The following is a 23,277-nucleotide window of genomic DNA, read 5'->3' as shown; positions in this document are numbered from 1 at the left end:
AAACGAACCACAAACACGATGGAATGTGGTGGTCGCCCGATAGTTGCCTGAGTTGAAAGATGTTTTTTTATGTGACATCGATATTAAATTTTTGGCAGGTCGTTCATCGGCCGGCTACCAAAATTCGTCGGTCGTCACAAGTTAAAATATTTTTTAAGACCAATATTACTATTGGAAGTCGCGTAGGAAACCAAAAAACAAGAAAAACATAACGCTATATTAACTGAATAGGCAATACGCCAATACTTCAACAACAAGAACAACAACAATAATTGCAAATATTGACCACCACCAACAGAGACGCCATTTTGGCTATCGGCCGGCTGATTTGTGAAGCTTAGGAGAGCCAGCCAGCAAAAAAAAAATTGCAAAAAAAATATATAAATATATATACATAATTAGTTTTAAAATTTTGTGCTACGACAACAACTACAACTATGATATGCCCGAAACGTGTATGAGTGCAACAGTGTAAACTAATGCGTAGATTAACAAATAAAAAACGCACAGTGTTTTTAGGGCGGATGCACAAAATGGTGAGTTGTGCAAAACCAATGCGATTTGTGTGCGTGTGTGTATAGCTGCGCGTATACACATGTGTGCGTGTGAGTGTGTATTGGATATGAAAAATGTATTCAAAAAAAGAATAGAAAACGTCAAAATGTCCTGTCAAAATGCAAATACAATATGAAATGTTAACATAAAATACATATTCCAGCATTTACTGCGACTTTTCGTTATTCTGATTACACGCAAAATGCAATTTTGACCGCAGTCATCCCTGCACTTGCCCTGCCCTCTCCCTCCCTTCTACTCCACAAACTGCGCTGCAAAGTTTATGTACACATATACCCATACATATACATATGAACATATGCATATACAGTGTTGACAACGAACAATAATCGTCGCCTTTTTTTTGCACGTCAGTGTTGCCCGTTTATTTAAAATATAAACTAAAAAAAAAAGGGAACGAGCGAAGAACAAGTGCGGAAAAAGGAGCAGGCATAATAAGGATTAAAGTCAGTGGTTTTTTACGTTTTGGTTTTTGCCGTGCGTGATGTAATTTTTATTTCTTTTTCGGCTATAAGCAAAAATCTTCTTTGTTTGTCTTCGAAAGAAAAAAAAAAACAAAATAAATAAATATAAGCATGTGAAAAGAACAACGTAAAACGATAACAACAACGACAAGAACAACATTAAATTAAATTCACGGGAGAGGCGTGAATATGTATATGTATGTGTGCGTGTTAGTATTCATGTGTATGTGTGAGTATGTGGTCAGACATACATTTAACAGCGGCTCCTCAGCGCCAGCCTTTGCCCCCCTCCACCCTCTCTTCTATTAAATAATATTGATTTTTCATATTCTCAACATTGCTCGCCTCGCTCTTTTTTTTCGTTAGCTATGCGTGCGCCTGTGTGTGTGTGCGCGCGTAGATGTGTGTATTTTTTCGGTCTCCTTTTGTCGTGTATTCATTTTGCCGTTTCTTCTTTTCTCTCTTTCGTTGCAGTTTATAGATTTTTGCAAGTGTGTCCCGTTGAGGAGAAATAATGTAAACTAAATGCAGGGCGCCGCTAACAGCAGACCAACAGCAACTACAGCAAGAGTAACAGCAACAACAACAGTAGCAAGAACTAATTTTTGTTGGAATAACATTCATTGTTTCCAGTAAGAAACTAATCAAAACGAAAAAGTTTTCGTTTACCAACACACATACAGAAAGACAGACAGACAGAGAGAGGTGGCGACACAAGAAGAAGAGGAAGTAGAAGAAGCCGACGACCAACAGTGCCTCAAATGTACATTTGGCTACAAAATCAAACATAATTAACTCATTTAACAACAAAAGCAACAACGGTGGAAACAGAAGAAGAAGAAGTGCCTCTGCTCTCTTTGTCTTTCTCCTAGGACTGCCATAGCCAATAGTCAAAATAGTCAAAAGCCAAAGCCGCCCAGCGTAGACTCTTTCTATACAATTACAGGTAAAACACAATCAGCTAATAAGACAACTAGCAGAGAAGAAGAAACAATAACGGGGCTTTTGATTTGTGAGTTGAACGCTGGTGCTGCAGCCACAGGGCGAAACCACGACAACAACAATGACATTCGATACGCGCCGGGCACAAGGCAACACAGGCACAGGCCAAGCCACAACCAACAACAGCAGCAATAACAGTAATAATCCAGCTGCAACAACGGGCATAACGAGCACAGCTCAAACGGGAACAGGAACAGTCACGGGATCAGTCACTGTGCCAGCAACAGCAGTCACAATAACAACCACAACATCAACAGCAGCAATAACCGCGGCAACAACGACAACAACGAATATGATGTCCAGTGGCATTGGTGGCGACTCCAACAACAGCACCACCAACAGTCAGGAACATCTCCAAGCTACGGAGGCGACAACAGCAGCAGCTGCAGCAGCAGCCGTCGTGGATACCAGTGAGACGACTGTGTAAGTATTTAAAATAGTTACAGATTATTGTGGTCCCTGCGGAGCCTTCAGAGCTCTTCCGTCAATCCCAATTGCTTCACGAATGCGAGCAGCTTTCTATGCTCCGAATTGAAAACATGTTTTCCGGGGGGATACTACATCTTGTTTTGAGAATTATTTGGAATATTTTCAAAATTACAAAGTGGTAATAGTTGTTTCAAATTAATGTTTCTGCGTTTACTGCTTCCCACATTCTCCTAACTTTGTGTATTTTTTGAACTCTTTATATATTTATATTTAATTATAAATCTAATTAATTATATCTTCTTAATTCTTAATTAAATCTTCGGTAGCACTTTACATATTTTCATAATATACAACTCGAAAATTAGATTTGATGTTTGGGTAGTTAATTTTAAAATTTAGATTTATAATTATATTTAATATATCAAAATTATACATTTTACTTATAATTAGATATTGATTTATAGTAATATAATCCACAGTAGTTGCGTTTCGGAGCTACCCGAAGTTAGTTGCGTCATTTTCAATTTTCAATTTATCAGCTTGGATTTTTGAGATTACATGTTTTATTATTTTGTGATTGTGAAAATGTGGATATGATGAAATTAGTCTATAATATCATAAGTTTGAAAACCAAGTACATATTATATATTTATATATTAAATATTTAAATAATAGATAAATATATATGTTTACACACTTAACTTATGAAAAGAGGGGTCATCAAACACACAAAACAATGAATAAGAACTCTAGCAATAATAGCTTTATATTTGTCTTGCAACCATTTATTGTCTCAATGAGCACAATTAGCTGGCGCTATTTTGGCCAATTTTAATTGTGCTTCGATTCGAATTTCGTTGGCCTTGCCCTTATCCAGCTGTTTGTCAATTGTTTATTGTTTTAGTTTTGCGCAGTTTCTTTTTGAGAGAGTTCTGCTGTAAGAAATGCCATTAAAATATTGCTTAAATTCAATTCAATTAGTGCCCTTTTGGAAATAATTAATGTTTGTTGCGCTTGAGTTGCAGAAAGTAATTCAAATCACGAGTCTCTTTTTCACGCATATAATGTGTGTGTTTGTTTTGTGTGTATGTTAGTCGGTGATGGGCAATCTAAATAATAATTATAAACACGAATGGCGACGATAATAAAAACAAAACAAAAAACCTGGCAGAATTATCGCTTATCTACTTACGTGAAACAAGTGTGTGAATCACGCACACTCGCACACCCCAAAGATACACTCGGGAAAAATTCGATCTAAAATTTAGAAAATCGCCTTGAAAATGAAAAGCTTTTCTTGTTTTTAGAAATATAATTTTTCTTAAAATTAGAATGGTCAAATAAATTCAAAGCAAAATGTAATATTTAAATTATAAATAAAGAAATATTTATCAGATTTTTGGTGATAATTAAAGCGAAATGCTACATTTGTTGCAAACCCAATCAGAACAAAGAAATTTAGAGAATAAAAAGCTGAGTTACACTTGGCCAATTCCTAAAATTCGGCGCTACTTTTTTTTTAGGTGTAGAAACAACAAATTGACGTATTTTGTTTATTTTATTATATATAATATATCTTGTCTTGCGTATAGGTCACCGGAAAAGCTGATAGCGTCATTTCCAACGACAAAACTGCGCTCGCTGACACAGAAGATATCGAATCCGCGTTGGGTGGTTCCCGTGCTGCCCGAACAGGAGCTGGAGGTGCTGTTAAATGCCGCTATCGAATTGGCCCAAGCTGGTAAGTAAAATACCCATTTACATATCTAGTTTATATAGTGTAAAACTATCGTCTTTTAGGTGCCGATCATGACTGTGAACCATGCGTGGAATTTTATCGCAATGGTTTGACTACATCGTTTGCCAAAATCCTCACCGATGAGGCGGTCAATTCATGGAAATATAATATCCATCATTGCATTTTGGTGTCTTGTGGCAAATTGTTGCATCTGATTGCGATACATATGCAACGTGATAATCCCTATTTGCTTGATCTACTGGCGATTGTCTTCGATCCGGATAATAAGTTCAATACGTTTAATGGCGCCCGTCAACCGGAGTGTTTTGCGGCGCCCGAATGCATTTGGGGTGTGCTCGATAGCAATAAGATGTTTGCCAAATCGCCGGCAGAACCAAAACCGCCACGTGGTTGGCTCGTCGATCTCATTAATCGCTTCGGCCAGTTGGGCGGCTTTGATAATCTCCTCGAGCGTTTCAATAGCGGTTTGGAGTTGCTAAGGCGCCATCAATCCTCAGCCACAAATAAGGTGAAAGTGGAGACGGAGAATGCCGGTGGACAGGATAATCGTTTGACGTTGGCGCTGATACACAGCCTGCTGCGCCCATTTGGTCAGTGCTATGAACTCTTAACGCCAGCTACGATTGCCAAGTACTTTATGCCCACTTGGAATGTGGTCTTGGATCTGCTCGACAGTTTCACGGATGAGGAACTGAAGCGGGAGGTGAAGCCCGAGGGACGAAACGATTATATCAATGGTATTGTGAAGTCGGCCCGCTTTCTCGCCAGCCGTTTGTCTGGTCAAGAGGAATTGATACGTGATCTGGAAATGTTTCGCCTGAAGATGATATTACGTCTGCTGCAAGTGTCCAGTTTCAATGGCAAAATGAATGCACTGAATGAGATTAATAAAGTGCTCTCCTCCGTCGCTTACTATTCGCATCGATCGCAACCGTTGCCCCACAATCTGCCCGAGGATGAAATGGATTGGTTGACAGCGGAGCGCATGGCCCAGTGGATCAAGTCATCCGATGTGCTGGGTATTGTGCTCAAGGACTCACTGCATCAGCCCCAGTATGTGGAGAAGCTGGAGAAGATTATACGTTTTCTGATCAAGGAGCAGGCGCTAACGCTCGACGATTTGGATGCAGTGTGGCGTGCACAGGCGGGCAAACATGAGGCAATCGTTAAGAATATGCACGATCTGTTAGCCAAGTTAGCCTGGGATTTTACGCCCGAGCAGCTCGATCATCTCTTCGAGGCATTTCAGGTGAGACGAGCAGTGCAATTTGATCTCAATTATCTTTATTAATCTTATCTTCACAATGCAGGCCAGCATGACGACGGCGAATAAGCGTCAGAGGGAACGTTTGCTGGAGCTAATACGCCGTCTCGCCGAGGACGATAAGAATGGCGTGATGGCGCAGAAGGTGCTGAAGCTCTTCTGGACGCTCGCCCACTCGCAGGAAGTGCCGCCCGAGGTGCTCGATCAGGCGTTGGGCGCCCACGTCAAAATACTCGACTACAGTTGCTCGCAGGAGCGAGATGCCCAGAAGACCATTTGGCTGGACAAGTGCGTCGGTGAACTTAAATCCGGTGATTCTTGGGTTTTGCCCGCTTTGCGTTTAATTCGCGATATTTGCTGTTTGTACGATATGACGCCGAATCATGCGCCACGCACCCAGACGGGCACTAATCGGCTCCAGGTCATTGAACGACTCCAAAATGATTATTCGTTGGTGATCCTCGTCACAAATAGTTTGACGGCGTATATGGAAAAGGTGCGCTCCTTGGTCAATGAGACGCCCACCTTGGATGCGGCAACAATTCTGATCGATGGCCGTTTTCCGCATCATGCACAGATTGCGGAACGTTTGGAGTTCCTGAAATTTTTGCTAAAGGATGGTCAGCTCTGGCTCTGTGCCGATCAGGTGCGTTATTCCCTCTATTTATTTAGTTTTATTTATAACTTAATTGTTTCAGGCGAAACAAATTTGGCATTGTTTGGCTGTGAATGCCGTTTTTACGGCAGATCGTGAGGAATGTTTCCGCTGGTTCGGCAAACTGATGGGCGAGGAACCGGATCTCGATCCCGGAATCAATAAGGATTTCTTTGAGAATAACATACTGCAATTGGATCCACATTTGCTCACAGAGAGTGGCATCAAGTGTTTTGAGCGTTTCTTCAAGGCTGTCAATTCCAAGGAGGATAAGCTGAAGGCCATTCATCGTGGTTATATCTTGGATAATGAGGATTTGATTGGCAAGGATTATTTGTGGCGTGTCATAACTACAGGTGGCGAAGAGATTGCCAACAAGGCCATCGATCTGCTCAAAGAGGTTTCCACGGCGTTGGGGCCACGTTTGCAGGAGCATATCACCGAATTCCACGAGATGTTCATTGGCGAATGTTGTTCCCGTTTGCGCACTCATTATAGCAATATCCTGATATTGGGCAAAACCATGCTCGTCGAGGATAATGCCGAGAATAATGCGGCCAATGATGAGTCCAAGGACAGTAAAATGCGTTATATTGAGGCGGAGAAAATGTGTCGCATCATCAAGGTGCTGCAGGAGTACATTAAGGAATGTGATCGTTCCTTTAGCGGTGATCGCATTCATTTGCCCCTGAGTCGTGTGACGCGTGGCAAGAACACTAGTCTCTACATACGTTTCCAGACGCCCGGACGACCCATCGATGACCTCGAAATTGTTACGCATAGCAATGAAACAATGGCCGCATTCAAGCGTAATCTTCTCAAGCGCATCAAGGGCAATAATAGTTCCTCCTCATCGACGACCAACTCGAATGCGACGACCAACATCAAAGTGGATCTCTTCTATACGAATGGTGAACTGATCGAAATCACCGATGAAATCAACCCACTCTATCAATACACCATACGCGACAAGATGATATTGACGGCGAAGTTGACACCAGTGGGCATTGGCCTCGCCAGCAGTCCCGATTCATCGAGCGATTCGAGCACTGGTTCACCACCCAGACCCTGTCCGGATATGCAACGTGTCGAATCGGAGTCGACGCTGCCCGGTGTGATTATCTCCCAGAACTATCAATACACCGAATTCTTTCTCAAACTGTATCAGCTGGGTAGTGATCTAGAGCATGGTCGTCTGCGGGATAGCGCCAAGGTGCTGTTGCATCTGTTGCCCTGCGATCGACACACAATGCGACAGCTGCAACTGATGTGTCGTGTGCCCAAGTCAACCGCCAGCACCGGTGATGGACCCAAGGAACCGGAGGATGTCGGCGGTGATGCTGCTCTCAACGCTGATGATTGCACGCCGGAGCAAATGTTTCTGCACCCGGCGCCAGCGCAGGTGCTCTACAATTTGAGTGTGCTCCATGGCCTGCTAATACCCGCTTTGGATCCACTCGGGGAGGCAGCACTCCAAGTGCAATCTTCGTGGATGCATTCGGGCTGTGCGCATTTTGTGCTGGAATTGCTGACGAAAAACAATTTTCTGCCCAATGCCGATATGCATACGAAGCGCGCCTCGTTCCAGGGTGTGCTGCGACTGGCCAAACTCTTCCTCTACATTGTGGGCAGTGTGTTGTCGCGTGTCGGCGATGAGCCCATGATTTGTGACTATGATAATGGCGCCCGGTCTCAGGTGGATATACTCAAACAGAACTTTTCCACAATGCCGAATAATGCACAGGGCACGTTGCATGCAATTTCCGCCAAGCTGGCGGAGATTCTCGCCACCGAGATGCTTTCCGCGAGTCACGAAGGTGAACGTTGTCGTGCCTTGTTTAGTTCAACGTTGCAATGGTCCTGTCCAGATATTAGCACCATTAAAGCGGTCGTCCAATTGGCCTGGGCCTCATCGTGTGGCAACTTGCAGGCGCTGGGCAGTTGCAGCAATAATAGCAACAAAAGCGCCGACTTCGAGGATGATGCCATTGTGCCGGATGGTCAGGATTTTAGCATGTGCAAGGAGGCACTCGAAGTGATGACCATTTCCTTCATACTCAATCCCAGTGCAAATGAGGCGCTGAGTAACGATGCCAATTGGCCTAAGTTTATTACATCCATTGTGCTGAAGAATCCGATGCGACATGTGCGTCAAGTTGCCTCCGAACAATTGTTTTTGGCCTCCACTTATTGTGCCGGGGATCGTCGTCCCTTTGTCTATATGGTCAATTTGTTGGTGAGCGCGTTGAAAACGTTGGTGCCACAATATGAGGCAACGTGTGCGGAGTTCTTTTCGATACTGTGTCGGACTTTGGCCTACGGCTGCATCTACAATTGGCCACTGCAAATTGGCGAACATTTGCTCGGTGATGAGATTAAATGGTTGCGTAAAATACGCGAGAATGTCAAAATCACTGGCGATACTCAGGTGCACGAGGAGTTGTTGGAGGGTCATCTGTGTCTGGCCAAGGAGTTGATGTTCTTCCTCATGCCCGATTCTAAGGCACAGCTGAATGAACTTATCCATGAGCTCATCGATGACTTTCTGTTTACGGCCTCGCGCGAATATCTGCATTTACGCAAGCATGGCAGTCTGCGAATGGACACCGTGCCACCTCCCGTCTGCCGCAGTCCGCATACAATTGCGGCCGCTTGTGATCTCCTCATCGCTCTGTGCCAGCTCTGTGTTCCTAATATGAAGCTACTCACCAACACACTCATCGATTTCGTTTGCACGGGTAAGTCGCACATAACAATAATAATAATAATAATATTTACGAAAGTTGCATAAGATTGAGTGCGGTGCAGACATAATTAATATTTATTCGGGTTCAGTCTGAGGAGTGCTCGATCGTTATGTCCACATCCGACTTTCTGCTAAACTCCCATCAATTCTCAAATCTATAAAACATAGAAACATCAAGCAGAGTCTTCCAAACCAGATATTTTATTGGATATTGGTTTTAATTCATAATATTTATCCTAATTATAGAAATCAAATATTTTTGGATTAGAACTGTGTACGAATGGGCTGTGTGTTTATATTATTGAACAGCATTAAAGGACAAATTTAGATATCCGTGTCCCTGAATGTAAACAGACACAACAAGAGCTAAAGAATATCAGTTCTCGTTTACCATACGCAGATCAACATATTATTGACCAGCTGACAAATTTCATTAAGGTTTGCAAAGAAATGCAGATTTATTTGAACAAAAACGTATTTTCATAAACCATTACCAGCAAACCTGCTATATAAATTTATAGCTGACTTAAAAATGTATAACGATCGAATAATACACAAAAGTTAGTAAAAATTTAAATTTGCAAAGTCTAAATATCTGTATAAACTAGATACCGATCTCGGCCCAAGCACTCTTTTTAATCACCTATCATTGTCTACAATTTATATTCAGATTTCTTAGTCGATTGTTAATATCTGTACAATCTAATAATTTATTATTATTGTTAATATAATTACCATTTTAGATACGGATCCGTTGCGCGAATGGGATTATTGGCCGCCGGTTGGAGCACGGGCAGCGAAAGGTTTCTGTGGCCTGAAGAATGCGGGTGCCACATGCTACATGAACTCGGTGCTGCAACAGCTGTATATGGTGCCCGCTGTGCGTGTGGGTATCCTCAAGGCGCACGGTGCCGCCACCAATGACAACGAAGACTTTAGCGGCGACTCCGATTTAAATAGCAGCGGCAACAACAGCAGTGGCGCCAATCTGGGCCCCTCGTTCTTTGGACCCGCCCCAATGCCCACGCTTGCATCAACATCATCGGCGGCATCGACGTCCCTGGATGATGCCACTGGTGGTGCCTCCGATGTGCGCAAAAATTACCATGTGGTCATCTTAAAGCATGTGCAGGCCATATTCGCCCACTTGGGGCACAGTGCGTTGCAGTTTTATGTGCCACGCGGCCTCTGGACGCACTTCAAGTGAGTTAAAGTTATCTTCAAAACAAATTCAACATATTAGTTTCTAGAGCTATTCTAGTCGCCCCTGGCCTCTACCGCAGGGCAATCACCTGGGTCTATCCCCTTTTTACCTCTTAACGAACTTCCTTCTGTTGTATTGTATTCTTACGTACTACTATACGCAGATGACGTCAAGCTGTGCCTGACATTAAATGATATGACCTCTCAATGTAAAAAGAATTTGCTGCAATTGAATTGCTCTAAGTGCAAGGTCATCTCATTTGATCGAAACTCTCTCCAGACTGTTAGTTGCTCGCTCGACGGGTTGCCACTTGATGGATTGAGTAAAAAAAATTTAATAATTACTTCTTGACCATAAATTAAAACGCGATGGTCATATTAATTTCAATGTCAAAAAAGACTTTCAAGTTTTTTTTTTCCCCAAAGGAGTTTTATAACCCTTATATTCAATACTCGGTTCCAATCCAGATTGGACTATGTACAACATTTTTTGTTACTGTTTGCCCTTCGTTGCTACGTCTGGGTTGTACTGTCTCCATCCATAGGCAGACTTTTCCTTAATTACTTTTCCTATGTTTGTAGTTAAATGGCTACATGGTAAAATCGATTTTGCTGCGTTAATGAGCCAAACTATTTTCTGTTCCCGATCGAGATCTAACCGTTTACTTTACACACTTTCTCTTAATCGCTTTACTAATTAATAATAAATTACGTCTTTTTCGACTACTCTGTAATGAATACAATGGACTTTAACATGTAATCAATTCAAAGTTCTCTGTTTCTATCATAATTATAAATTAACCTCTTATTAGCTACCTTGTTTGGTCTCATTGGGATTTCTGGGGTTTTCCCCTATCCACCAACAAATGTAGATGCATTTTGCATTTAAATACCACCAGAATTCTATTGTCTCATAAATATTTCTGAATTTTTAATTTAAATTATAATATTGCATATATATTATAATACATCTATTTTGTACTTTATGTATTATTTTTGTTGACATTAATTATTAATATTAATAAGTAAATGATAATAATAAACACCATATTTCTATTAAAATAGATTACAAGGCGAGCCAGTGAATTTACGCGAACAACAGGATGCCGTTGAGTTCTTCATGTCGCTGTTCGAGAGCCTCGATGAGGGTCTGAAGGCGTTGGGCTACACGCAACTGATGAATGCAACGTTGGGCGGCTCGTTTAGCGATCAGAAGATATGCCAAGAGTGCCCACATCGCTACTCCAAAGAGGAACCATTTAGCGTATTTAGTGTTGATATTAGGAATCATAGCTCATTAACCGAATCTCTGGAGCAGTATGTCAAGGGAGAGCTGCTCGAGGGAGCTGATGCATACCATTGTGATAAATGTGATAAAAAAGTAAGTTTCAATAGGCAATCTTTCTATTCAAGATTCTTATAATGTTAACATCTCTTTGGTGCCCCTCAGGTAGTTACCATTAAGCGGCTATGCGTGAAGAAACTGCCGCCCGTGTTAGCCATACAATTGAAACGCTTTGAATACGACTACGAGCGCGTTTGTGCGATTAAGTTTAATGATTATTTTGAATTTCCGCGTATACTCGATATGGAGCCCTACACAGGTGAGATTTGCAGCACTTGTTGAAAATAATATCACTATTATCGACACTGTTCGTGTTTTCCATCAGGTTAGCTCAAATTGTAAAAAGCGCATTTGTTTTAATTAGTTCCTAGACACAGAATATACAATTTTATTATAAAAAAATGAACTAGTAAGTTAAAAATCATAATTTATTTGTGTTAAATTGGAGACAAAATGCAAAAAACATGAAGCACTTGGCAGAAAGACAGTTTTATTAAATTTACTAGACAAAAGATTAGAAAAGTTTAGGTAGAAACCTGATCTTTAAGTCAAAAATATAATTTGAAATACCCCGACACAAGTAATTGCAACTCGCATTAAAGCCCTAAACGCCAAATCTGGCGACCATATTTTTCTACAACATTTAGCTTAATTTATTTTGTATGGTGTGCAAAAGGTTGTTGATGTTGCCTATTCACATGGTTTGAAATGCCTGAGATACCTTAAGAACCTTGAGACTGCTAGTCAAATATATTTGTATACTACATAGATATTAAATGTTTGACCTCCTCAGCATTTAATTATGATATATACAAATAATCGCACTACATCAAATAAAAAATGATGTCTTTCAGAAATTTGATTTTTTAAGTATCGTAATAAACAAACTGATAAAACTGTTGTTCCAATTAAAACATAAAGTCCATGAAATTCGGTTGCCATATAAAAAGTAGAGCAATAAACGCATACCAGCAAAAGAGCTGGGAAGTGTTTTGCAGGACCATTTGCTTGACGTCATATTTAAAACCAAACGAAAGTCTTTTGGCTGTCACTAAAAATTTTATGTAGAAGGAATAATGATGAGCTTTGGGTTGTTGTTCATGATGCATGGCGCCGAATTTCCAATAAATTAAGCAAAGACATACTCGACTCCATGGGGGTAATTTAACAAAACATTAAAGCAGAAGCTGCAAGGCTAAGAACGAAGAGGAATAATATTTATTTTCTTACTCATAAGCTGATTAATTTGGAGTAAGTAATATATTAATTAAATATTACTGTTTTTTATTTTAGTTTCCGGCCTAGCTAAGCTAGAGGGCGAAGTTGTGGAAGTGGGTGATAATTGTCAAACAAGTGTTGAAACAACAAAATACGAACTGACCGGCATTGTGGTGCACAGCGGGCAGGCATCCGGTGGCCACTACTTCAGCTACATAGTCTCCAAGTAAGCATTAGCTAATACCCAATTATCAATATATAGTTGTTAATTAATTGATTGCCTTTTGCAGAAATCCTGCGAATGGCAAGTGTCAGTGGTACAAGTTCGATGATGGCGAGGTAACCGAATGCAAAATGCACGAGGATGAGGAAATGAAATTACAATGCTTCGGCGGCGACTATATGGGCGAGATCTACGACAACAATCTGAAGCGGATGCAATATCGCCGTCAGAAGCGCTGGTGGAATGCCTATATGCTATTTTATACGCGCTGCGATCAGAATCCCAAACAGTTTGAGACCAGCGTCGAGCAGTTGTCGCTAACCGAGAGTCGCAATGTGGTGCTGCCGCTACCAAAGCCAATCGAACGCAGCGTTAGGTGCGTCATATTTTTATAAATATATATATATATATTGTCGATATCTTATAATCTCTTTAACTCATTCGCTTGCAGACATCAGAATATTCGTTTTCTGCATTCGCGCAGCATTTTCTCGGTGGAGTTTTTCAATTTCATTAAAAAGCTGGTCAGTTGCAGTATTCCTTCGACGCGCAGCGATAAGATTGTAAGTTGTACACTAAACTAATTCACTCAGAAAAAAAATATTATTTATTAGAAATACTTTTGCTGAGTTTACTTTTTAACAATTTGTTTTTTGCCCTGCCAGACACCCGCTGCTGAGGAGCTATCGCTGCTGGGCGTGCAATTGGCATCACAATTTTTGTTCCACACTGGATTTCGCACAAGGAAATCGCTGCGTGGTCCCGTCATCGAATGGTGAGTTGTAAGAGGACAATAATGGATATTTATTATTATTATTGCTGGGTGGTTTCATGTAGTGCGAGCTGTTAGCTCTATCGTGCTCTCTGCTGAGGCTTAGCTTTACCATTAATTCCAATTCCTGCACAAATTTGGGAATCTCTGTAATATTTAGGGTTTCTATGTGCTGCGCATTTAAAACATGTTTTCCTTTGGGATACTACATCTTTTGCCAGGTATGTGATGTGCTTTGAGAATTCTTTCTCAATGAGAGAGGTCACTGCTGACTTTACCCAGTTCAATTAGTTAACTTCTTAGTCAACTTTTTTGTTCTGTCCAGAGATCAGTTGCTTTAATCGCTTTTGATTATAGCTGTCTACAAGACAGGCTTGGCTTAGACCTTATCTGGTGCCTCTGTCTGCCTTAAATTCCAGCTTTGCTCTTAAGTCGTTACCGTCTTCCTATGGCACAATATGGTTATACTTCTTTTAGGCGTCTGTCTGCACCACGTTCTCTGAAGCTGCTGCTTAAGCATATATTATTATTGGTGAAGTTCACCCTAAAGGCTGGCTTCGGCTATGATTACGCCACCATAATGTTTCATTATTTATTATGCAATATTTATTTATTGATTATTTTCTTATTTGCAGGTATGACACGCTTTCACATCACATACGTTCCTCGTCGCTGGTGCGCAAATGGTTTGCGAATCATGCGCTGCTCTCGCCCCCATCGCGTTTGGGCGAATATATATTGATGGCACCATCGCCAGAGGTGCGCACCGTGTTCGTCAAGCTGGTTGTGTTCTTTTGCCATTTTGCCATCAATGATGAGCCGCTCGTTGGCTATGAGGGCAGCAATCTGTGCGAACAGGTCCTGATCAGTGTGCTCCGTCTGCTCAAATCTGAGGCGGCTGACTATGGCAAGCATTTACCGCACTACTTTAGCCTCTTCAGCATGTATGTGGGCCTGGGCACACGCGAGAAGCAGCAGCTACTCAAGGTAATCGCTAATCTCCTCAATAATTGTATTCCATTGCTAATATGTATAATTTTTCCAGCTGAACGTGCCCGTCCAGTTTATGCAGGTGGCCATGGATGACGGACCCGGTCCATCGATTAAGTATCAGTATCCCGAGTTCAGTAAGCTGCATCAGGTTGTCTCGCATCTGGTGCGTTGCAGCGATGTCAGCGATAAATGCCAGAGCTCCAATCAGAATGGTCGACCACTGCCCAATCCGTACAAGGATGCGAGCATTGCCCAGGAGGAGATGACGCCGCTCTCCAGTGAGTGCATGGATATACTCTTCAATCGCACCAGGTAAGTCATAACTATATCATCTACAATCGTAGACAAAATAATAGTTACAAATAGTTCAAATATATTTAGCAAATATTATTTGAACAAAAGCTATCAATATTAAAGACAACATTGCAAGTTGGGATAGCTATAATATTGTTACTACAAAATTAAATCTTTGATTTTATCACAAATAATAGGAGTGAAAATTTATTATTATTAAATTGTGATAATTTAGTTAAGTACGTATAATCTCAGAAACTATTAATAAACTCGTACAGCTTTAAATATTTCGACACTTGGCTGAAAACAGCCCAAAATAGAAGATAAACAAAAAGGAATAGATAAAATGGAGTGTGAGGAGATATATCGAAGAGTAAAATGCTGCAAAGGATGAATATAATGCTCAATGAATATAAAGTTTTTGTATTTTATTATTATTTTGATTTCATCTGTAAGTACACAAAAAAAAGCTTATTAACTTTTGTTATTTTTTTGTTACTCGCTTGCAGCTACATCAAAAAGGTGATCGAGGACACCAATGTGGGCGATGAGGGATTGAAACTGTTGCAGTATTGCAGCTGGGAGAATCCACACTTCTCGCGTGCCGTGCTCACTGAACTGTTGTGGCAATGTGGCTATGCCTATTGCCACGATATGCGGCACCACACAGATTTGCTGCTGAACATCCTATTGATTGAGGATTCGTGGCAACATCATCGCATCCACAATGCACTCAATGGTGTCGCCGAGGAGCGCGAGGGTCTGTTGGACACGATACAGCGGGCGAAGACGCATTATCAGAAGCGTGCCTATCAAATAATCAAATGTTTAACGCAACTGTTCCACAAGTCACCGATAGCGTTGCAAATGTTGAACACAAATCCAACAATTAGTCGGCATTGGAGCGTGGCCGTTGAATGGCTGCAGGATGAGCTGGAACGACAACGTGGCATTGGCTGCCAATACAACTCCTATTCGTGGTCACCGCCCGCGCAGAGCAATGATAATACCAATGGCTATATGCTGGAACGTTCGCAATCGGCCAAGAACACATGGTCGATGGCCTACGAACTGTGCCCGGAGGAGGTGAGCGAGAAACCAACGTCGACGGTGCCTATTCAAAAATAAAAAACTACAACTCTTAAAATAAACATACTAAATAACAATAACTTCTTTCTCCCTTGTGTTGCCCAGCAGGATCAGGAGGAGAACAACGAGTCCGATTTGGAGTCCAACGATGACAACAAACAGCAAACGGAGCAGCAAGCAACCGCAGCAGCAACGCCAGCTGCAACTGCAATTGGGACGGATGCAACAACGCTCAATGAGCAGCCGGATAATAAACTAACAACGACGATCATCCCAACAATTGGTGGCTGGCCGGGACCGGCACCCAGCTCATCAACGCCAACCTCAGCGTCAACGCTGCCAGCGGGCACCTGCTCCAGCTCCACCTCTTCCTCGGATGTTGTTGGTGGCAGTGGCAAGTCGAGACTCTCGCGTCAACTGTTCAACGCCTATGCCTCGACGGGTGGCGTAAATGTGGCAGCAACAAGTGCCGGTGGCAGCGGCGGCAACAGTGAAACCGAGAGCAGTGCCCAGGAGACGGGCGGCAACAACACGGAGTCCAACATAAATGGACTCACCAATAGCTTGGATCACATTAAAATCTCCATGGAAAAGGTAGATTAGAACTCAGTTAAGGTTAAGGTTTAGTTTATGTTTGTATTTTTAGTTGGTAGTTCTCCCGGTTAGAAGAGTTCCTCTTACAAAACAAACTACACTTTTACAATTTTTACACTTGACAACAGACAACATGTGGTACAAATCATGGTGTAACTATATAAAGTTGGTGGCAAGACAATAATGCCTCTCATTTTCGAGCTAACAAACCTGACTTGAGTTGTTAAGGCTCAGCTTGATCGAGAAGGCCGATTGTTATACCCTTTGAAACCATTGAAACGGTTTAAAATGCTAATTCCAAAAGCATATTTTGTAAACAGAAATCAGTGCACTGCGAGAAGGCCTATATTTGTGTGTGCAAAACTTATTCAAATAAAATTTTGGCAATAGAACTAAATTATTTTGAACAACTGAGTGCAGGGTATATCTTAGTCGAAGTCAATCGACAACTGCATTCTTTGTGTTAGTATTTTTAAAGATTTATTGCTTCAATTTTGATTTGAACTCCCCGCTAAATGCGATTCCCTTTCGCATTCAGCAAGTATACTTATTAAATTGTCATGTTATCTCTTTTGTGCTCGCTCTTAAGACTGGTATCTCAAAATGTCACCACTTATATATATACACCATGTGGTAAACAAATTGTTCTAATTTCTTTCTTTCTCTCTGTATTTCAACAACTATGCGAATGAAACTCTTCTTCTTCTCCACCTCTTCTTCGATGTTTTGCTATGTCATTTTTGTTGTCCCCCCTCTCCCCCCACTACCTATGCTTCTGTGCGCAGGGCAGCCGAAATCGTATGAATCGTGGAGGTAAATTGCCGCCGGCAGCGGAGCTTTTAATGCCGCCATTGCAACAACAACAACAGCAACCGAAACAACTACAAAAACATCAACTACAGCTACAACTACAACCAAAACAACAACAACAACAGCAGCAGCAACAACAACAACGTGGTGATATTAGCAACAACAGTTCGAACAGCCGCTTAATTTGATTTGCCGCCAAGTTAGTTAGAGTTGTTCAATTTTTAATTCGTTTTGAACCCAACAACGCCCACAATTGTAAACTTGTTTTCCTTTTTTTTTGTTGTAATACAAGTATATAAATATATATATATATACATCACATATATATATATATATATATATATATATATATATATATATATATATATATATATATATATATATATATATATATTGACACGTTTGTTATGCGCCACATTTAATACTCGAGTTTTCTAGCTTTTTTCCAGCTAAAATTGCTTCAGGCACACAACACTGACACACACACACACACACACACACATCTGTACATATATCTAGCCATGCACACACTTAGCTGTTTTCTGCTTACAAAAGCGCACTCAAAAGTGTTGCACGCGCCTCGTTTGCGTTTCTATCCACCGCAACAAAAATTGAAGAAAAAGTTTTATCAACACTTATTTTTCATTCGTTTTGTCTTGTTCTTTTCATTTAATAGCAGTCGTCGCATCGGAAAGAGCGAAGAAGGTCATTGAAGAAAAAGATTGTGTTTGGAAATGCGGAAGAGGAGGAGGAGGAGGAGGAGGAAGCCGACGAAATGGTAACAACAACAGAGGCAACAACAACTACAGCAGCACCAACAACAGTGTCTAGCGTCACAACAGCAACAACAACAACAGGAACAACAGCAGCGGTAACAGTTGCTGTTGACTCCACAACAACAGCACTAATAACATTAACAGACACAACAACAACGGCAGCCAATAACATAACAGCAGCGACAACATCCACAGCAACAACAACGGGAGCGGCTAAGCTCAACTCAACAGTGGAAAAAAACTTAATTTAAAAAAAATGCATGAAAAACCAACTGAAACGTTTTTTTGCAATAAAAAATAAAATACTAATCGCAAAAATGAATAATAACAATATTAACAACAACAATAACAACTTGTGAGCAACCAACAAATGGTTTTTAGTGGGGCAACAAATATTTAAAAACAGAGAGAGACTTAAAATTAAAAAAAAAAAATAACATTTAACAGCCACAAAAGCGCTTAAAACAGCAAAAACAATAAGCGATAAGCGATAAACAATAAACGATTAAATAGGACGAAGTCAGAGGCGGGCAGAGCAAGAGGAACAGAATAAAGTATGGGAAAAATATATAGGAATTATTAAGTGAACAGAAATGGTGTTTAAATAGTTATCGTACTTTATAATTAACTAAAAACAAAAATTACAAAAATTGACTCACAAAAAAAAAACATTACCCCCTTTCCCCTGGTTTAAGTTGCACGAAATATGATTGTATTTATATATAGTATATATAAATGATGTATTACGCATTGAAAGCGAGCAATCTAAACAACTGGAACTAACAAAAATAATATTTAAAAAAAACAATACACAAATACATACAAACATAAATACATACATACAAATTACATATTTAGGTAAGAAAGTAAAAAAAAACGGCAGTTTTGTTGTCTGAAAAAGGCTCAGCTGGAAACAATTTTTGATTAAGGCAAGCAACAAAAATTAACAAACCAAATTGCATCTACTCATGCCACATGCCACAAGTGTCGCCCCCTCAAAGCGTTTCCCCAAAAATCCGTTGAAATACGAAAGAAAAATATATATATATATGAAATTTAAAAAAAAACAGTATAAAAACTTCAGAGATGATAGACAAATGTGGACTATATAAAAAAATGAAAAAACAAGAAAAAATAAAAAAAGAGAGAGCATAAAGTAAACTTGATTATGTTTATACTAAGTATATATATATATATTTTTAATTATTTAGTGTTTTTTGTATTAAGTGAAATTTGTTAAACATTTATTAAATTATTATGTTTTAAGTTGCAAAATAAACACGAAATGTAAGCGAATAATTATCCATTCATTATTGTTTTTTACAATCACAGCAACAACAATAGAAAAATTTGAAAAAAATCTAAGAACAAAAAACAAAAAAACCTGTTACTGTATTTTAATTTACATATTTACATATGTATGCCTGTGAAGTGATTGATGAATGCATTAATTGAATAAATCAAAACTACATTTTTTTTTCTAATTTTTATCAAATTTTGAAATATATATGTGAGATATGTTTTGGGACTTTTTTTTATATATTTATATGGCATAAATTGGGCATAGTTCAGGGGCACTGGAAAGTTGATGTATTTTAAAGCATACTCTTGGGCTGCATAATTAAATGCAGAAATAAATAATGTAGCATACTGTTTTGGCTTAGTTAAATGGGCATTTGATTTTCGATGTAACATTTTAAAGCATACCCAATCAATTGGCGTTTAAGATCAAGAGTCTAAAATCCAAACCCTTACAGTATTTCAGTCGAAGTTCGAATGGAACCGTGCCAAAAAAACACAACGTCCTCGACCAACAACCTTGCGAATTTTTTTAGGTAGCTAGTATTTAAAGCACTTTGAGTGGTTCATGAGACAAATAATAAACCCATTTCTTTTAATGTGAACGTTACAAAAAAACAAAACAATTCTCCATTAAATGGAAATATTTACGCTTAAAACTAATAAATGCACATGGTTCAAACTTAAATCTGATCAAGGATCAATTAAAAGCACAGTAACAAATGTAAAAGAATTCAAATGCTGTGCATAAATGCAACAAATTTCCCAATATCTCCAGTCGAATCACATATCCTCCTTTGGTTCCTCATCAACAAAGGTGATGACAGCTGCACCCTTGGCCAAATTGTCGCCTTCGGCGCCACCAACGGACTTGATGGTCGCATCCTTGGGCGCCTTCAAAATGTGTTCCATTTTCATGGCTAAAAAATAAAGCTGTTTAGCCCACAAATCATGTTATATTATTATCTTTCTCATACCTATAAGCACAGCGAGACTGTCGCCCTTCTTAACCTTATCGCCAGGCTTAACCAGCAGCTTCTCCAGTACACCAGGCATGGGTGCAATCACTCGGGAGCCACCGCTACCCAGCTGATCCGACTGGGCGCTCAGGAACTTGGGCTGCACCAGCTCTAAATCCAATTTGCCATTCTAAGCGAGAAATTTAACAAACATAAGTTTAATAAACAAGAGTTTCTCGTAAGGAGACTTACCTCCAGGAAGAGTGTCAGATTTGCGCCATCAATGTTGGCGTTGTATGTAGAAATATTATTGTCGATATTGGCCCGGATTTTCAAGCGTTTTCCTTGCTCAACACGCTCGGCTTTAATCACTTGCCAAGCGCCGCCATCGACACGAATTTCGATGTCGCCAGCATCATACTTGACTTCCACGGCGTAAACTAAAATTAAACAAAGAATGAGCATCTAAACTTATTCAGCGTGATTTAAATACCTTTGTCATTTGTCTTCAAATTGTATCTGCGAATTAGCGCGTAATTTAGACGCATATTTGTGGCAGCCGCAAAGGGATCCTGGTTGCCGCTTGCATTGCTGCTGGCAGCCTGCAACTCATTGAAGATCAATGCGAGTGCAGCTTGGCTCAGTTGCTGCTCCTTGACGACAATTGGGGGAAAGAGTGTGTCAAAGTGCTCATCAATGAAACCAGTGTGCACATTGGCCAGCTGGAACTCCTGATGCGAGGCCAGATCGATGAGGAAGTTGATGTTTGTATCGAGACCAAAAATCTTCAAAACAGATATAATCAATATATGTATATTAATATAATGGCTTTTTTTGTTGGATATATTGGCTATTATTCCATTATTTTTTATTATTATTTCTATATAATAGAAGCTCTAATTTTTAGAAACAAGAAATGAGAGTAAAATTAAAAACATCTTAGAAAAAAAAAATGCACCCGGAACAGTCTCTGCGAGAGAGAAAGAATCCTCAAGACACGTGAAAGCAGAGTGCTTGAAGTGTAGTGTGCCGGAGAAATATGTTTTAAGTACGGAGACCGACAACAAGACGACAAAGATTTGCACATTCGCGGAGTAATTAGGATTGATCAGTTTCAGCAGTGGACACAATAGAGCTAGCAGCCACCCATAATAATAATATAAAGGATACACCCAATCTCACCCATACTCACATGATACTCGCCCAGGCGTGCAATTAGAGAGTTGAGCGCCTGCGTGCGATTCTCGCCCCAGACAACCAGCTTGGCAATCATGGGATCGTAGTGGACAGAGACTTCATCGCCCTCTCGGACGCCCGTCTCCACACGGACATCAGCACTGGGCTCGGGGGTGCTCAAATAGCGCAGAGGTCCAGCGCCGGGCAGGAAACCACCACGTGGATTCTCCGCATAGATGCGTGCCTCGAAGGCGTGTCCCCGTCGCAAGATCTGCGATTGAGTCAGTGGCAATGGTTCGCCAGCAGCCACACGAATTTGCCACTCGACCAGATCGGTGCCGGTTATCATCTCGGAGATGGGATGCTCCACTTGGAGGCGCGTGTTCATCTCCATAAAGTGAAAGGAGAGATCCTCCTTGTCCAGTATAAACTCAACGGTGCCGGCACCAACATAGCCCACAGCTTTGGCAGCGCGCACAGCAGCCTCGCCCAGCTCGCGACGCAGCTCCTCCGACAGGCCAGGCTGCAAAAGGAAGTGGTGAAGTTATAGTTGCGAAAAAATAATTAGATATATACTATATATGATGAAAAGTGTCCTTTGTCAGAGTGGTTCTATTATTTCTTGATATATGTACAGATAAAGACGGCTTACCGCTGGCGCCTCCTCGATGATTTTCTGATGACGCCGCTGCACGGAACAGTCTCGTTCCCACAGATAAACCGCATCGCCGTACTGATCTGCAAAGACCTGAACCTCAACGTGGCGTGGAGAGCGCACATAGCGCTCCAGCAGCACAGAGCTGTCCCCGAAGGACTTTAAAGATTCGGTGCGTGCTGAGTTCAAAGCGCCGAGAAAATCTTCCGGTTTCTCAGCGATTCTCATGCCTTTGCCGCCACCGCCGCGCACCGCTTTGATCATCAGCGGGAAACCAATAATTTTGGCCTCTGCCTGGAGACACTCATCGGACTGATCGTCGCCATGATACCCATTAATGATGGGCACACCGGCAGCAGCCATAATCGCTTTGCTGGTGCTCTTGATGCCCATATCTCGTATGGCTGAACTTGGGGGTCCCATAAAGATGACACCCTCTTTTTGGCACAGCTCTGCGAATTCCACGGACTCCGAGAGGAAACCATAGCCGGGATGTATAGCTTGGGCACCAGATCTTTTAGCTATTTCCAGGATGCGCTCGCCACGCAAGTACGATGAATTCGAGGCGGCTTCTCCCACGCGATAAGCTTCATCGGCCATTTCTGTGTGCAGACTGTGTTCGTCCGGATCCGAATAGACGGCAACGGTGCGCACGCCCAGCTTCCGTGCTGTGCGTATTACACGACATGCTATCTCTCCACGATTCGAGATCACTATTTTATTAATGGGTTGCACTTTTGGCGTGGCTTGTGTGGCCAGGCACCTGCAAAGTATACAAAATGTTTATGTAACACTTGACAACAAAATATAAGCAGATATTCTCCATTTGTGAACTGTTTTGTTAGAGTTTAATACCTGACACCGTTGCCGAAATGCTGCAAAAGTCTTGTATACATTTTATTACTGTTAAATGCAATTAATTAAAGGAATTTAATTTATTGGCAGCCGCCTTATCAGCTCCAATCACGATCAGTGC

At 41.0% G+C, this 23,277-nt stretch overlaps 2 protein-coding genes across 7 annotated transcripts; one reads left to right on the top strand and one right to left on the bottom strand.

Moving 5' to 3' along the window:
- The first annotated feature begins 406 nt into the window (after nt 1–406).
- LOC6569697 (probable ubiquitin carboxyl-terminal hydrolase FAF) lies at nt 407–19,531 on the top strand. Of its 6 annotated transcripts, none has more exons than XM_032741590.2 (19): nt 407–536; nt 1,515–2,465; nt 4,064–4,212; nt 4,272–5,479; nt 5,541–6,140; nt 6,193–8,887; nt 9,639–10,098; nt 11,164–11,479; nt 11,549–11,702; nt 12,737–12,887; nt 12,952–13,260; nt 13,336–13,447; nt 13,550–13,659; nt 14,292–14,643; nt 14,702–14,961; nt 15,453–16,053; nt 16,138–16,626; nt 17,412–17,635; nt 18,116–18,149. In XM_032741590.2, the coding sequence occupies exons 2-18, from the start codon at nt 2,104–2,106 to the stop codon at nt 17,622–17,624; spliced, it is 8,541 nt and encodes a 2,846-aa protein (XP_032597481.1). In that variant the 5' UTR covers nt 407–536; nt 1,515–2,103; the 3' UTR covers nt 17,625–17,635; nt 18,116–18,149. The 6 variants fall into 6 exon arrangements, with proteins under 6 accessions (XP_032597481.1, XP_032597480.1, XP_032597478.1 ...); XM_032741589.2 differs by having other exon boundaries at nt 18,113–18,149; XM_032741587.2 differs by lacking the exon at nt 17,412–17,635 and having other exon boundaries at nt 15,453–16,029; nt 18,116–19,531.
- Nucleotides 19,532–20,076: 545 nt separating this feature from the next.
- Nucleotides 20,077–23,272, bottom strand: LOC6569698 (methylcrotonoyl-CoA carboxylase subunit alpha, mitochondrial). Its single transcript, XM_001995863.2, has 7 exons — nt 23,157–23,272; nt 22,299–23,064; nt 21,663–22,169; nt 20,964–21,255; nt 20,723–20,910; nt 20,489–20,660; nt 20,077–20,431 (listed from the first exon to the last, which is right to left on the bottom strand). Exons 1-7 carry the CDS (start codon nt 23,195–23,197, stop codon nt 20,295–20,297), a joined length of 2,103 nt encoding a protein of 700 aa, XP_001995899.1. The 5' UTR covers nt 23,198–23,272; the 3' UTR covers nt 20,077–20,294.
- Between the last annotated feature and the right edge of the window lie 5 nt (nt 23,273–23,277).

This window comes from Drosophila grimshawi, unplaced genomic scaffold (assembly GCF_018153295.1).
Source record: "Drosophila grimshawi isolate 15287-2541.00 unplaced genomic scaffold, ASM1815329v1 contig_311, whole genome shotgun sequence".
Classification (NCBI taxonomy): Eukaryota; Metazoa; Arthropoda; class Insecta; order Diptera; family Drosophilidae; genus Drosophila; species Drosophila grimshawi.
This window is presented reverse-complemented; position numbering and strand designations above follow the sequence as displayed.